The sequence below is a fragment of the Strix uralensis genome, chromosome 4 (genome assembly GCF_047716275.1).
Source record: "Strix uralensis isolate ZFMK-TIS-50842 chromosome 4, bStrUra1, whole genome shotgun sequence".
Classification (NCBI taxonomy): Eukaryota; Metazoa; Chordata; class Aves; order Strigiformes; family Strigidae; genus Strix; species Strix uralensis.
In genome coordinates, this window is record NC_133975.1 from 81182212 (window position 1) to 81200101 (window position 17890).

Here is a 17890-nt window from a genome sequence, read left to right on the forward strand (position 1 = left end):
ATGTGTGTGAGTCTACCTGTTGTATTGATTCTGTGTTTCTTTCTTCTCTTTTGTTTTTGCTTATTGTTTCTCTGCAGGTGAAGAAGTGAAAAGTGTCTCACTGAAATACTGAAAAAACCCTGTCTCACTGAATTTGCTCTTTTGGGACTCGAGGATGGAAGCCTTGTGTTTAAGAGTCTCCTTGCTGCTGCTGGTTCCAGGATTTGTCCTCAGTGACAGCTCTGACAGATATGCTGCCAATCGGAGTGACTTGGGAAACTACCTTTCCACTTTCTCAGGGATTGAATCCAGCATGCTCCTCACCACCAGACAGCCCCTGGTGTCCAACCAAACTGTCAAGTGCTCCCAGCAGACAAAGATTGCTGAAACTTTTAAATACATTAACACGGTGGTATCTTGTGCTATTTTCATCGTTGGAATGGTTGGGAATGCAACTCTGCTGAGGATCATTTACCAGAACAAGTGTATGAGGAATGGCCCGAACGCACTGATAGCCAGCCTGGCACTAGGAGACCTTATCTATATTGTCATTGATATTCCTATCATTGTGTACAAGGTAGGGTGCAACATCAATACATTCTAATTGCAGTTTCTTTCCGACTACACTGTCTGTTCTCTATGGTTACTTGCGTGTCTGAGTAGTGCTCTTTTGTCAATGAATAGTCCACTTTAGAAAAAATACAACTCCTTTTTGTTCTCAGGTTTCACCTCCGTAAAGAAAAAGTATATCTCCTTTTAAACATGCTGTAGCTCTGAGCTCTTAACCAGTGTGGCCTTGGGCGTTTCACAGGAACTCTTAATTTATTATAGCTACTATAGCTAGCAAAAAAATTTATAAGGGAAGACTTTTTATGTTCTCCTCCTTGATGGACATACAGCATTGGACTAGTTTCTATTTTTGGAATATCCTATTGTTTCTTCATGTTTTTACAGAAAATACTCTCTGTGATCTGCAGGCTTCATGTTACGACTTTGTGGAGAGAAATTATATCAGTTAAACTGAGGGTTAAGGTTTTAATTTAGTATTCATTAATAGCAGATTGTCAAAATTATTCCAGAGTTAGTAATATCAATTATATCACAGAACATTTTTGAAATCTTAAATCCCACCTGGATTTGTCAAAATATGAAAAGGATCCTCAGCAGTTCTTTAATCTGGTATGAAGTTATCCTGTCCCAGTTTTTTTTACTTTCCATTTTCATTAAACAAAGCCATAAAGCAGTGCTTTTTCTGATACAATATATATTTACTAATGTAACTTGCATGACTCCAGGACAGACTTGAATGAACAGAACTGAGCTCTTTTTTATACATCTCACTGAGATTAATTTAGGATCGTCAAAGAATTTTGTAAGCTTCTATCTGTATCTTTGTGGATTGTATACAGGTGCATAGCTGATGGGGTATTAGAATTTTTCTTTCCTCAGTAAAAACTTAAGGTGTTTCTGTTAGTAAATAAAACACTAAGTAATATAATGAAAAAAACCCATTTCTCACAATTTTGGCCCTTAAAGATTCTATAGACTTAACTTTTATTTACATGTGTTTTAAACAAAACATTTTAATGCATAACTTAATAATAACCAGTGTCCTGTGCTTTCAAATTGAATTTTAAAATTAAGGGAACAGTGATTTGAAAAGACATATTTTGTATCTATGTAACTATTGATACCATAACTATTGACCTGCATTATAATGCAGGTATTGATAGGACAAGATCATAAAAATTTGAATTCATTAATGTATTAAATATATGTATATGTGCATACATTACATTTGTACAGAGATCTATTATCTACAGTAAAATGCAGTACCTGGTTCTGGTCTTCTAGTAGTATAAATTACAGATAAGTCTTTTAACTTTAGCTGGTTTTAATATAATATAAATTTGAAATGAGGATAAAGATTGTTAATAATAATGAATGTGATTTAATGGAAATTCCAGTTTCCATTTTTCAATATTCCACCTGGAAAATCAAATAATTTGTTAATAAGATAGCAGATATCTGTAGAGTATTTTGAATTAACAAGTTGATGAGAAAGATTAGCCTTTGTCTGATTTGAGATTTACCTGTCTTCCATAGCTGTGTGGATGCCTAATGGGACATGGGATTGGGGTTCTGCATATTTTCATTATTCTTAGTGATCTGGACTCACAGGCTGGACTGCATCTCCCATCATGCATTACAGTTTCCTCCCTGGTAAATTATCCTGATGTCTTTATGGATAATTGCTAAGGCAGTGTTCTTCTCGTGGTACTTCTGATAAGAAATTTTAAGAAAAAATGGCATGTGAAATCTGGAATTAATTTTGGTTTTCAGAATTGCCTTTTGATGGTCTTCTGAAAATTCTGTAGAAGTTTAGTTAAAAGTAACAAATGATATTTTTTACATTCCCTTTATTACTTTGCAATACATTTTTTCTATTAATTTTCTGACACATCTTTGGCATTCTATAGGTTTACTTGCCTTGCTATATCTTATATGATGAGCTGACCTGTGATCCTGAACAAATGAAATTACCTTTTATTTCTGTACTGCAGAGAAGTATTTGATAAAGGCTGTGAATGAAACTGCAGCACCTTCACATCAATGTATGTCAATTCCCACATGTTAGAAGGCAGAATTAAAATCACATTTACAAGCATAATTCTACCTTTTAGTAATTTTTTGAGTGCTTGAACCTCCAAAATAAATTACTTTAAAGTTACCATATACAACCATCTTGTTGTATAAGGTTAGCTGCATGTATTCTGATACAGGGAAGCATTTATAGCATTTATAAGGGAGCTCTAGTACTTCTGATAAGACATTCTATTATTATTTACAGTCTATATTTCATATAAACCATTCAGTAATATGTCTGCTTACGTTAGGAGTTGATTTGAAAGTTTGTTAAGTGGCATTCCTGTTTGTATCACCAGGGATCCTACAATCTGTGGCACTATTTAGCCCTTCCTGTTGAGTGATGGTATGAAGGGTGACCACTGGAAATATCACAATTTGAAAGTGGAAGTGATACTCTTATAAGGAAAAACAATTAAAGTGGTTTTATTTTTGTTTTAAAGTTTAAATTTTAAAGTATTTTATACACTTAGTTCCAAACTTTAAAGATTCTTTTAGTTTCAGAGTCAAGTCTCATGTCGAACCATGTATTAGTATCCTATATAAACAAACAGTGTCAAACACTTAATATCTCATAGGTCAGATGTTCATTTTTAGGAGGACAAAAGAGCTCTGAAATCACAATTAGAGTAGACAAGCCTTCATCTGCATATTAAAATAACCAATAGTACAGTATTAAGATGACCACATCATATAGAACAAAATACTATGCAATTATAATGTAATATTAGAAACAGGTATAATCACTTTCGTGAAACTTAAGGTAGCTTTAACTATTTTGAAACTGCTTTCAGAAGAGAAGTAGGTAATGTTACTGATATTCAAATCCATTTTACAAATCCTTAAAAAGAAGCAGCTATAAGATTATAGTAATTGAAAATGTAAGGTCCCAGGAGAATTGACATATGCATTTACACAATTGACAAAGATGTGATGCTGGGGCAAAAAACCCCAAGAAATTATGTAATTTATGTCAGCTAAAGATATGGTCACAGGTGTTTGACATTTTTATCCTTTCTTCATGGTACAGTAGGCTCAAAAATTCCCCCTTACTTTCTCCAATTACTGTAATTATATAGTGGATTCCCCTTAGCAATTTGTTAAATGGATTGAGACGTAAGTAATAATCACTAGCTTCCTTTGAAGATATTCTGGATGTATTAAAGCCCCATTACACTTAATTACCACTAGTATATCCACCTGTAGTATCAAATCAATATTAAAACAAATTGGATCTTACAGGAAGGGTGCCAGGTATAAATCCAGCCTTAATAGGCCAAACTAAGACAATTTCATTTTCAATCACATTTATAGCACCTGGACGCAAACAGTTTCCTCTTTATCCAAAACATACCCATCTTAGACATTCAAGATGTCAAAACCTACAGCCTCCAAATCAGTAAGAATGACTTATGCTGCTGTAGAGGTAGGGTTAAGAAATAAAAGAAATCTAGAGGTAGCACAGGAATTAATCACTGAGTCCCGAAGGCAGAAGTTACCCAAAATGAGAGGGGGAAGAGAAGTCCATCAGGAATCTGTTCTCTCCATTTACAGACTACAGCTTCCCAGCAGAAACTGTTTAATGTGCATAGCAAGGTAGGAGTTAAGGAAGACATTTTATATTCTAGTTCTTAGTTCAAGATCCATTCTGCCTTTAACTAATGGCTGTACTTTGGAGGGGTGGGATGTATGTTCCCTTCAGTGCACAGGCAGCTCCTCCCTCATCTTCAATTTCACATCTCATGCCTGTCTTGCTGTTCTGTAGATCTGTAATACTGTACAGTACCTAGAGACTCTAGGTTTAACAGAATATTTTAGTATGTTCACTCTCTTCATTTTTCAATCAGCTGAACTCTGCAGATAACAAAGAATTGTTTTGATTGTGCACATCCAGGGTTTACCAGTTCTGTAGTAATTTCTTAGCAATCCTGTCACTCTCTTTAGCAACACACAAAAGACAACAGCGCTGGAAGAATAACAAAAGCAGTATTTTGCCCAGGGATTAAAAAAATTATTTTCAACAAATCACCGTGCACATAAGCACACCTTGCAGTTCATTTCCCTGAAGAAGAGCAGCACAGCTTGAGAAACAGTCTACCTAAATGGACGGGAAGTCAGCCAACACCACCGAACAACAAAAAAGAAACTAATCCTACTTTGTAAACAGCAGAAATACCACAGGGGAGGTGTCTAGAGTTGTTAGGAATGCTTTACTGCTAAGTAGATTTTTGTGATAAATATAAATATTTTAACAAGAATGTAAAACTTTGGATTTAATTTTTTTACCAGTTAGTTGAGATAGAATGTGCTCCTTCAAAAACAGGGCATTTGTTTTCTTACCTTTCAGGATCTCTTGAAGAATAATCTATTTTCTCTCGTGTAAAAACTATACATTCCCTTCCATAGCTGCCTAAGCAGGAAGAGAAGACTCTACGCATTCATGAAATGGCATGAGACCCTCTGCTACCTCCACCTTTACTCAGCTGGGCAAAGATGAGCAAAATAGCAGAAAAAGCTGTGTTAGGGCAATTCAGTGGAAAAAATGTCTTTGATGGTTCTCATGCATCCCCACATAACCTTTCTTCCTTCCAGAAAAAAACACAGTCAGTCTTTTATCCGCCCAAAGTGGAAAAGAGACAGTTCTTGGTTGTAGCAAAATTAGGAATGTATTTCCTGCAAAGAACAGTTGAAGAGATGCAGTGTGCCTTCTCTACAATGGCAGGATCATGAAACTAAGTATAAGGGAAAAAACAAGTTATACTGGAGTTAGCAGAAGCCTGAACTATCATGTCACCATGATATGCTCAATAATGGTCTTGTGCCCTGCATTATAAAGGTTAGCCTTGTTCTTTCTTTTCCTCTACTTCTCTTCTACTCACTGTCCTTTCCAAAGTTGAGGCTTTTCACTCCAGCAGTGGGAAGGGAAGGGAAGGGAAGGGAAGGGAAGGGAAGGGAAGGGAAGGGAAGGGAAGGGAAGGGAAGGGAAGGGAAGGGAAGGGAAGGGAAGGGAAGGGAAGGGAAGGGAAGGGAAGGGAAGGGAAGGGAAGGGAAGGGAAGGGAAGGGAAGGGAAGGGAAGGGAAGGGAAGGGAAGGGAAGGGAAGGGAAGGGAAGGGAAGGGAAGGGAAGGGAAGGAATACCTAGGGATGGGCTGTGTTCTCTCTCCTTCACTCGTACAGCTCTCCCTCTTTCCAGCAAAGTGGTGGGGCACAGCTGAGTTACATACGTGGGATGACCAACAGTCTGTTGGTCCCAAGCAAGAAATGATGAGGATTGTTCTGCAATGCAATTCCTTCTGGGAAATATGGGCTGTAGGAGGAAGAAAAAGGCTTGAGAACATGCAATGAATTCTTGTCCTATGAAGTTTGATGGGGCAGAAGGGTCCCAGCTGAGTCACTGAATCAAAATACCACAATCAATATACCACAAGTAGGAGACTCAATCTACCCTTCTTCCTAACTAACCAGTCTTACAGATCAGAGACAGGAGGAACACTTCAGTCAGAATCATCATCTTTTGTCGCTTCATGCAGTCAGATCAGTGGTATAGACCTTGAACATGTCTGTGGTCAGTTAGATTTCACCTGGATTCCAACCAAAGCACCAGGTACCATATTTGGCTCATGCCTTGAAGCAGACAAGGGCATACATAATTGTAGAACACAACCTGAGACAGAGCTTTACCAAGACAGCTCAATGTCTCCTAGAGGAAACTAGCCTTAAAAAGCAAACAAACAAACCCAAAATGTGCTGATCTGACAAAAACACAGGAATTTCTCTTGTCTTTCATTCTGGGCTATGTTGCAAGGAAAGGAAATCACCCCAGAATACACTGTTTTTTTTAACTCCTACTCCACAGTTAGAAGATGCTGGTCACTTATACAACTAGACATTATCTAGACAAACAGAAATCCACTGGTTTGGTCCCTTTCTCCATTACTGCACAAGTGTGACAAAAGTCATGGAATAAAGAAGGTATTTCTGTTTGTCCTGCTGAAGACAGAGGAGAAACTCTGACTGCCAGGGTTGTGCTGGAGTTGTTCCATCAGTATCACTGAACACTTATATGCCACGAAACTCAGGACAGTACCCTGCATGGGGGTGACACGAGGGGCAAGCACAATCTGTTCAGTTTCTGGGAAACAGATCTTGTGTGTCAGTACAACAGTGGTCTCAAGCGGATATAGGAAGAGGATGGCTCTAGAGCACTACGGTGAGATCAAAGCAGGGAAGGGCAGGTATGAAACCTTTGCTTTCAGCTTCAAGGCCATGTGGCAGAGAGAGAGGACCTCTTGACACGTAGCTGTTGAACCAAAGTAGTTTTTACAGAGCAGCTCAGAACCAGCTCATATCCAGCCCCTAACCCAGTCCATCTATTTTGGGCTGAGCTCCAGGGTCATCATCTGCTTGTAAACACACAGGATCAGCCTAATATTAGATAAACACTGTGGATGCACATGAGCATGTACTGCTGAATACTCCTGTGGTTGGATTATAACATTCTCTCCTTTAGACTATATATAAATTGCTTGGGATGCACAGTGGGACTTTATGTTTTGTACATCAGCTAGCATACTAATGGGGGTTAGAAAATAGCAACAGCACTAGAATAAAATCAACTGAGTGACATTTAAAAATCATTCCAAAGGAATGTTCTCAGTGCTGCTGTCTTGTTTGTTTCAAGCTGCAGCGTCAGGGCAGAGAGGCCATATAAAGCAACAGAGAAGGGGGGATGCTCAAGGAAGCTGTGGCTGTCTGGTCACTTTGCTGAGGCTTTTTAAGACCGACAGTAGAACCTTGAAATCTTGGTTTCTGATTTCAGTGTAAAAATATGCTGTTGACTACACTCTTGTTGCTCAGGAATTGCACCACAGTCAAACTGTATGAAATACTCCTAAATTGCAAACTGCACAAGGGGAAAAGTGCATTTCCTTTGCTGCATGTCTTATTTTGAAACCTCAGAGATTTTGTGAGGGTGTTTGCAAAAACACAATCCGTTTGACCAACTCATGGAGAACTGGGATACAAGTTGGGATAATCAGCCTAATTCCTCCAATCCTTGTGCCTTGAGAGAAAATGTAATCTGCTAAAATTTTATACTCATTTTGTTTGGATATTGAAACATGCAAAAGCACTAGAAGAGCAGAGGCAGTAGTCCCAGTTCTTATATTTTATCTAAGTAAATCAGGACTAATTGAATTAAATTCCTGGGCCCATTTTTTTATACAAAATAAATGTGTTATTTCCCTCTGAAGTTTCTGTACCCTGCTAGGGCAGAACAAAGGGCAATGGACTCATTTTGATGTAAAATTAGTAAAACCAAGGACAGGATCGGATCTGCTGACTAAAAATATCTACAGAAGAAAAAACTGGCACCTGATCCAAGGGGAAGTAATGAATGCATAGCTGATGTGGAATGATAATGGAGTATACTCATGGAAATGATTGCAAAGTTAATCTTAAAAATCAAATAACTTAATTCTGATCCCAGTGATTTTGATTAAAATCAACTTGAAAAGAATGTCTAATGATTTGGTACTGATGTTACTTAAATTAGTGGAAAGGTGTGAGAAACAAAAGGAATAAAATACTTTTAATCTTCAAAAAGGAGAGCTTCCTGGGGTACTGGGAAGATGTGTACATGCTGGAACCATGATAAAGCTTCCGTGTGAGGAGTAATGAGTTAGTGAACCTTTTTCAAGTACAACACTTTTCTTTTTGAAGCTAATACTTGCCTTGTAGTAACAGAGTTTCACAGTCACTACAAAGCGCTTGTTCATTTCTATTGCTGGGTATACGCTACAGCTACAGTCAGTGCACATAAATGAATAGGTGGCTATCTTTCTGTTGCCTTTTAAAGTGTGACCTATAATGATCAGTTGCCTTTTAAAGTGGGATCTATAATGATAAATCAGTTTGGGGGCTCTGGTTGGCACAGGGGATTGACAAAATCTGCTAGGGCCTCTTTTTCCTGGCAATGCCATTTATAATTTAGCCTTCACCCAGCGGTTCCTGAAAACTATTCTGATTTTACCAAAACCCAGATGAGACTCTGGAGCTGAAATTCCATGTGACTACAACTGGTTGGAGAATTACCATGGATTCAGATCGCCCCTTCTTTTTCCAACATTTTTTCCTGCAGCCCTGACATAAACTAAAGCCTCATGCAAGAGTTTCAGGCAAAAGGCAAACGTATGCCCTGCAAATATTTGTTATAATATTACGAATCTATCTAGAAAATGATTCTGCTGGAGCTTTCAATGTATTCCATTCAGTCTATAAAAATCAGAGGATCTTATCAATAGCTTGCAGGTATAATCTCATTACCTCTGTTATGGAAGGTACTGACAATAGTTAAATCACCAATCCTAGTGATCCATTCCCTAGCCTGCTGGCACAGGGGGGATTTGCCTTCATCAAACATGATTGTCCTAAACTGGAATACCATTGCAAAGGTGCTCATATTTTCTCTGCTGTGATCTTGATGGTAAATAAGATGCTCAGCTCTCATTGAAGAAGGCGAGAGTTCTCAATATGTCAGAAAACACACAGCAATATATAGTAACAGAACAAGAGCAAATAGATCCACATTTATTTGATATTCTAACACTCTCAAGAAATAATGAGTAGACAAACTTGGATTGATCCTATAGCTTAAGTTGAGAAATCTCATTTTAATATTCAGCTGAAGAGAAAAAATAATCCAGTAAAAATATAATGCCTAAGAGATAACCCCTTTCCTATTTAATGAGCATACACATAAGTTTGCTTCATAGTATTAACACCCAGTGGGCTGAAAACTATGAATTGTTAAAATCTGTCTTGAAATACAAGTAATCAAATGACAATATGAATATGGTCCTAGAGAGACACAGGCAGCATGTAGTACATAGCTGCTTCCAGCATTTTCAAGGTATTATTTGGGGGAAAAAGAGCACAAGTCATTTAGCATTGTGATGAATGGTGAGGGGATGTGAAAAAGTCAGATCAGGACTGACTATAAAGAGATGATGACTTCCTACAAATCTGGCATTCAGTGACAAACATCCTGTACTCTACAGCAAAGTGCTGTGAAAACACAGAAAGGTAACTCCTACCTTAACTGAGCTAGACAGATGTGAATTTTAACTCCCCATAGCTAACATTTATATTGTTAAGGTAGTGATTATTACTATATTTCAATTTAACAGTAATTTAAATAGAAATAAAATGTTTACTTTGAATACTATGGTCCTGAGCTACAACCAAAATTTGGTTTTCTAATGCTACAGACAGAATCCACCCACTCTCACTAGACGAGTGTGTTTCAGAGCCTAAGCTTCTGCTGAAAAAAATGTCTAGTCCTTGTGATTGCAAAGATAACTCTCAAAATGTGAACTGACTGTAAGTAAAGAAGTCTGCCCAAGTATGAGGGTGGCCTGGCAGAACAGGTCTGCAAGAAAGTAACCTCTGAAAACAACAATTCAGATTTCTGTTGATTTAATCATACACCAAACAGTATAATCTTTGTTCAGTTTTACCTGTAAAAATGTTACAAATACATGATTCATAAATTGTGTTTATCATTGAAAAAATACAACTAATTTTTTCATGCAGAATGCAATGGCGTCAGTCCTTCCTCTTTTGTGCAGATTGAAGTATGGTTCCTTGTTTTCTCTTTTCCTTTTCGTGCTCTAGCCCAGGGACAGCACATCACACATACTGTATTTATTGGAAATGCTTGTTATGCCACCAGTTTATCTCCATCCCATGCACTTGAAAATAAAATTGTTATGAAGTTTGAATCTATTTTAGTTCCATAAAACAGTCCCAGGTCTGGATCTGACTATCTTCAAAAATCCATCAGAATTAGGTTTTAGAAGCTTTCAGAAGTTTGTGGTTGGCTTATTATTGTTACCCCATAGTGTATCATTTGCTGTCTTCCTCTGAAGCAAATAAAAACATTTCCAAATTTAGATGGTACCATCAAAATATTCTGTGATCTAGCCTTTGATCAGTAAGGCTTAATATAAATCCAATGACTGCACAGTAGTAATAATTATGTAATTATGCAGTAAGACAATTATTATTACTGTCTTTAAAAATGTGCCCCCTGTTTATTTAGAGGATACAACACCCACTAGGTTGTTGGCAAAGTTATATATCTGGCTCAAGCACTTGGTATCTTCATTTCAAATCCAATGCTTTCTATTACACAACCACTTTAACAGAATTGATAAAAGCAGAAGAACTGCTGGGCTATATCACACAAAGAACTCCTCTTACCTCTTGTTCAGTATCTGACCCCTGACAAAGGCTCAGTACCAGAGACTTAGGGAAGAAGATTAAAAAAACGACAGTGCCTTCTGGTGAGAAGGTTTAGTGACTTCATTTTTCAAAAGAACTATTCATGGTGACTGTAAGATCGCTTTCTTGAGTGGTATGAGCAAAGTTAGACCTCAGTATTTGTATGGACTTAATAATTTTTCACTTACTACATTTACTTACATTGAACGTAATCTGCCATTTTACTGCCAGGCACCCAGCAAAGGGAGATCTTCTGTGTCTCTGCAGTTGGTTGTAGATTTGATTGTCCTGAATAATTTTGTATCCTGTATTTTGTGTGTATACTTGTTCAAAGCTTTAACGTTACAGCTAGAAAGCTTACTGCTTACATGCTAATTATTCACAACTATTCACATGAATCAGTGTATTCATGTTTGTTATGTAAACGCGTCCTTGGAAATACTAATCTAAACCCCAGCCACTCATTCCAAATGGATGCTTTTCTGTTGCCTCGTAGTACAGCCCACATGTATGTATGATGCTGGTCCCTTAAAACATAATATGGAACAAATTATGTAGTTACAATATTTTCTCCACACACTTAAGAATCTGGCAGTGAATACTGTCATGAGTTGCATAGTGGTACATTTACAATTACAATAATCTACTTGCGTGCAGCATGAGAATTTGACTCTGAGATATTTCATCATGAACCGTGAGTTATGCTTTGACTGCTTGGTTCTGGGACATGGTAATTGCAACCATGTATGACAGGGTTGAGTTAGATTTTCATTATTCACTACTGGTGGTGGAAGCACAATAATCAAAAATCTTTTAACAATGCAAGTTACTATTACAACAGTACAATGTCAACACCTAAGTTTAAACTTTCACCCTCTGTGCTTCTATAGTAGCAGTTAATTCCCAGATTCATTCAATACTAAGGAGATGCTTGAGGTAAGGAGGATTCAAGGTTACAATGGCTGTGTCTAAGACAAGAAATAATTACAATTGTTACAGACTTGTTAAGTTACTGTTTAAATATTCTGATTGGTTTATATCTTCTCTTTAGCTCCTTGCTCAGAAATGGCCTTTTGGAGATTCTGAATTTGGACAGTTTCTTTGCAAATTCCTTCCCTTTATACAGAAGGCATCGGTGGGAATCACAGTCCTGAATCTCTGTGCCCTTAGTGTGGACAGGTACAGTATGTTTTACTCTTTTGACAGACACTCTTTCTTGTCCTTGCAGTTTTCCTAAAACTTGAGAGCACTCAGTATGGTTTTCTTAGCAGGCAGACTACAGTAAAGATGTAACTTACACTCTGTTTTTTGATATCCTGGCTGTAAGAAAGCACCCCATCTGTGGCTCAAACTATAATATGAAGCCATTGAACTAATTATCATTTTTTAGAGGTATTTAAAAGCTCTAGTAAAGCATTATTTCAATTTCCTTTACCAGACAAAAATGTATTGGGATTTGACTCAGTATTCAGCCTTCTTTCTTTCATATGACCTCATGTTTTATTCGTATTTGAAGAGAATCATAATCTTTAGTCTTAAAAACAATTTTTTCAACTCACTGCGTATGGACCATAATTACAGTGTTTATTTTGATAGCTTTTATAGTTGAGTTTTATTAAAAAACACATTGGAAACTTGCTTTGATGGTTTGACATTCATAGTTTAAAAATTGATGCCTCTGCTAAAACTGCTCAGTAAAATACATAAACTTTTTGATAGAACAACAGCTAAGATGCTTTTGAACATTATTCTTTTATGTGTTTTTTTCTTCATACATATAAGGCAATAGCAGATGAAAACTTCACTTCTGTAAAAGCTATTTTTATTGGTCTCAAGTTTACTTCACCATATTCTAGTCCAAAATATCAGTAATTCTGATACAGAAAATATTGATAAATAAATTATGTGTATTAGTACAGCAATACAAAGGTAAAAGAAACTTTAAATTAATCTTGGTTTGGTTTTATATAAAAGGTTAATGTACAAGGTTTGCAATGGATGAGTAATTTGGTAGTATCCATACCTGAAATACAGTTCCTTATTGCTTTAGTAACACATTAGCTGAAGCCAGAAACAAAAAAATGTAACACAGGCAAGTGTTCTATTTCCATTTTTGAGTCTGAGAACTATGAAAAGAATTCTATTTTTCAAAGAATATCTGCCCAGCATAAAATACAATCCCATGGACTGCTCTAAGGGATAAATCATAAATCAAGCACATATGAAACAGAGAGTTTGTCAGATAAGTTCTGACCAATGCAGTTTCACTAGATTTAGTCCTACTGTTACATAAATTTTCATAAATTGGAAGTCAGCTGAAGCTACCTCTTTATATATGCATATATATATTTTTACAAGCACTGATTTGCTAATCCTCACAACAACCAAATGTTGTTTCCATTTGAGTATAAAGTCTTGTATGGGATCAGACTCAGACTATTTAATTTCCTCCTCCAGTTTACATGCTTTGCCAAGGATGTATTCTTTATCATCTGTTGCTACTCTACTAAATGGTTGCAGAGAATGCGTGTTAGAAAACGGATGTATCAGCCAGATTCTGATATTGGCTAACATGAAGTAAATCTAGGTTAATTCAGCATGAAATCAGGATCTGAGAGTACCTTCAGACAAGTAAGGTCGGGCACTGGAAGTAGCATAGTCACATCAATACAAAATTCCACATCAGCTAATGTTTGCTTTTTAGTATGGAAAATGAGTAAATATGGAATTGTGTGCTGTCACAGCTGGACTGTTTCTGGTCTACAGGCAAGTTATTTTTTTTCTTAAAAAAGCTCCTGAAAACTGTCACATTTATAGTATTTTGGGTGTCTATATATAGAATTCTATGAGGTAGAAAAAGATAAGAGTCAATTGGTATAATGAATTCAGAGTTCCATAGCTTTGATAATTGTTGACTCTCTGTCCCTCTTGCAGACTACAGCCTTAATTTAGAACAAGATTTTTTTTCCTACAAGGACTGTTCTCTGTGCTAACTACATCCTGTTGTGAAACTCCACTCATTACTACTGCCCCTCTCACAAAGTGACTTGCACTGACTGTATTAAGGTTTAACTGTGCATGCCCAAGAGGAAACAATGTCCACTCACACGTGGAGAGGGTTTTAAGAGCCTGACAGAAAACACCAAACCAGCCATTCACCCTTCAGAGGAAGTTCACATTTGTTTCAGATGCCTCTCAGGCATTTTTAAACTCTAGGTCATGATGGTGACGAAAGTCTGACTCTTTTTCTAAACAGTGCCTGACTGTGACTAAGAGGAAGGATATTTCCCTTCCTGAGCTTTTACTCTTGCTTATGTCTTGGGCATAATGATTTTGATGAAGAAATGGTTTTAAGACCAGTGAAGATATGGATCTCATTTAATATGTATACACCCTCTTCTTGACTGCATACCAAATTGCATAGAACAGTAATCTCAGGGTAGTTACTTTCATCTGGCCCAACTTGCAGTAAGTGTATTAGATAAGTAAAGATTTTACCACTAAAACAAAGCTCTAAGAGCTTTATTGTATTAAGAGCTTTGCAATCAACACGCTGCTGGCTATCTTTAAAATGAAGAACAGCTGTGACCTCTCACAATGAAGAGGGATAGATCGATATCAGCAATAGTAGTGACATTTAAGAACTGTTCTAACACTAATCTTGACAGTGACTGCTTCTTACATCCTTGATCAAGTCTCGTACCTTTTCTGTAATGCTTTCCCTCTTATAAAGGGTTGACGATACTTGCAGAACAGAAACATGTTACACTACTGGGCCATTTGAACAACAAATTTTCTAACGCAGTCAAAAGGAACAGGGAAACAAAAGCACCTATTCTGTAAAACAGCAGGCACAGGGGACTGATAGTCCACAGACAAGCTATAGCCCATGATTTAATTTTCATATACTCCTTGATTTAATTTCATAAGGCCCACAATACATTTTCTTTTTTAATTCTGATTAGATGCCACTATGGTAAAATTCATCCAAATTGTTCCAAAAACTAATCCAGGCCATGGCAAAAACCACCACCATGCTGCATTAATGAGACCAATACTGGAAGGCTAACTAGAGTTCTAGAATTATTCTTTACCAAAGAATGATGAAATTACGAAGAGGGCATAGAAAATTATCAGAAATGATTCAGCGGCCTTACAGATCTCAATTTGTTGCTTATCAAAAACAATACTAAAGAAACCACTTAAATGTAATATCCAAGTACTGAAATACAGATGATGCATCAGATATCCATGAGGTCTTTAGCTTAGCAAAGAAAGATATAATAAGAACCTATAGAACAAGGTTTCAGCCAGACAAATTCCAAATGAAAATAAGGTACACATTTTTAACAATGAGGGTGAATAACTACAAGAAGAAACCAGCAGGGAAAGGCAAAGGTGTCCTTCTCTCAATGTTCTCAGATCAAGTCAGGATGTCCTTCTGAAAGAAATGCTTTAAGCAAGTTGTTATAACTAGATAGGAGTGCAAAATATTTAATTGTATGTATGAATACTTCATGATGTAATGATCCCTGGTCCTTAAATACTGTGCATCTCTAAATATAAGTGGCAGGAGGGACTGCAGATCCATGAGAAGTAAGTTGGAATAAATAGCTAAGAATGGGAGAAGGAGGAGAAGAAAACAGGAGAGAGAGCAACTGAAGAGCCCAATATACTAAAGTTGGCAGCACATGCATGAGTAGTAGAAAATGAAAAGAGGAGAGGGAAGAGGAGCCACAACATTAAACAGAGAAAAGAAAATGACCTGGAAAAGAACTGAATATTTTAGACAAGGTTGGAAACAAGAAGGAAACAAAGAGAAAACAGAAAAGTAAGACAAAACACATGCACACAGATTTTAGGTTGGGGAATTAAATGTAATGCATGATGCATGTATTTTATGTCAGTTCCCTGGCAGATATCCTATATTTTCTAAGTAGGAGGGAAACAAACCCTGCAGTATTTTCCCACTCATAATTATGGGAGGTTTGTGGCTAGACAAGGATCCTATATATTACATAACTCACAGAACACCCACTTTTTCAAACCACTATTTTTCAAATCACTCATACAGAGTGAGTAGAGACCAAGTAACTGCAGGTTAATATGCATTTGGCAAATTCTGATCTAATTACTGAGCTTCTTATGCTTTAGCTGAAACCATTCATAAAATTCTTCAGCCAGTAATTCCTTATCTGATAGTTATTTGAATTGTGAACTGAAAAATAATTGTTAATAAAATGCATACAGGACCTAAATCCTTACTGCTATGCATACTGATCTTCTCATGTGCAAAACAGATGTAACTTAAACAGAACAGGTACAAAAATGCAAGAAACGAAAGAATTGAATTCACAATTTACAATCCATTTGTTGCCACTTACATAGTTACCTGGGCGACACAACATAAACTTTACATTTCTTACTTGAAAAATATATGCAGTCTACAGGTCCCTGTTTGCTAAGAACATCATTCAGTCAAGGATGAGATAGTATCATGTACGTTGTGCAGCTGATGGGACCAATTGTAAAATTACCAGTCAGTAGAAAGTAAACTTCAAATCAATTGTTAAATTTTCACAGTTCACAAATATTTGAGTATTTGTATGAACGGTTATGTTTCTATGAATATTCCACTAAATATTCCGTTTAGTCATTAAAGCCAAGATTTTATATTTGGTAAAATGAAATATGAGAGAATCACAAATTGCTCAAAATTAAACTTGAATTTTAATATGAATAAATATGTGTGAGAAGATATGATGCTGAGTGTTACTTTCTCAATTATCTCAGTATAGTTTATTTGTTTTGACGCTCTCAGAATTCCAGTCTCACAGACCTCCTCCCCATGAGTGAACCATTGCCTCCCTCCTTTCTGATATTCTTTGAGGATAAGGATGCCTTTAGAAGATGTTTTTATTTTTAATCTGCAAGTCCAAAATGTAGTTTGCTTTAGTATGTTCAAAATCTTTATACATACTTTTCTGTTAAAATGATGTACCAAGAACCTGTCCGTAGTACACTGTGTCTATGCTGTGTGTGATAGTGCTATACATATCAAAGCAAAAGTTTCTGGTCTGCTTACTGCAAGAATGATGGCATACAAGGCTCTGACACCTTCCAGTGATGTTCTGTTATAATGCTTTCTGAAGTTTTTGTGAGGGGCTTACGGCCTGATCTTGAATGCATTCATGCATCTTCTTTCCTCTAACATCGAGGCTACAGGGGATTTAATTCACAAGTGTTCTGTCCTGTTAATAAGCACACTTCCAAACAAAAAAGGGGGTGTGATACAGGAAATCAGAAGAAATGCTGTGTGTGTGAATCCCAGTTAGTGTCTTCGTTAGAGGAGAGGTGAGGAAGCCTTTTAATAACAGAGTTTTACTGACCTTTGTAGCCTAGGTCCTATATCCCTTCACTAATGTGTTGTTTTTTTTTTTCCTGTCGGAAGCTCTTCATTCCTTCCATCTCAGAAATTCAAAATCCAATACTTCCCAGTACGCTGAAAGCATCCTCACCCAGAGCTCTCAACAACTCTTTTCCTTAAACAACATGCCAAAATTCTCTGTTCCTTCCAATCACCTCTCTACCATCCCACCCTAAGCCTTCCACAACCTAATCCTCCAACCTAAAGCTTTCTGATCTGAATTCCCCTGTTCTTTCCTTCCCTTGCCAAAGCCCACCCAGCCCTGCAACTCAAGAGCCTACATACTCAGAAATTGTATCTTCCTGGTCTGTTGAGGGCATCTCCTTTTCCCAAACCTTTCACCTTCCTTGTGCCTGCTGGTATGCCCTTTGGTACTCCAGTTAGCTGCTGTCATCAGCTAAAATCACCACCCATTTGCTTTTCTCTGAAAAACTTCACCTTGGCTTGTGCCTTGGAAAGGCATTAAGAATAGAGGTGGCAGCTGCACATGTAACCAAATGTATCTGCCTGGACTCAGGGGAGCAGAAAATGAGGGCATGTCTGAGGAATAATACT

General features: G+C 37.0%; 1 protein-coding gene across 3 annotated transcripts in view; it reads left to right on the plus strand.

Moving 5' to 3' along the window:
- The window catches only part of EDNRA (endothelin receptor type A), a 35199-nt gene that overhangs the window by 3381 nt on the left and 13928 nt on the right, over positions 1-17890 (plus strand). For all 3 annotated transcript variants that reach the window (XM_074867434.1, XM_074867430.1, XM_074867433.1), the window contains exons 2-3: positions 78-556; positions 11960-12087. In XM_074867434.1, coding sequence (XP_074723535.1) covers positions 155-556; positions 11960-12087 — 530 coding nt within the window. In that variant the 5' untranslated portion in view covers positions 78-154. The remainder of the gene's footprint in view (positions 1-77; positions 557-11959; positions 12088-17890) is intronic.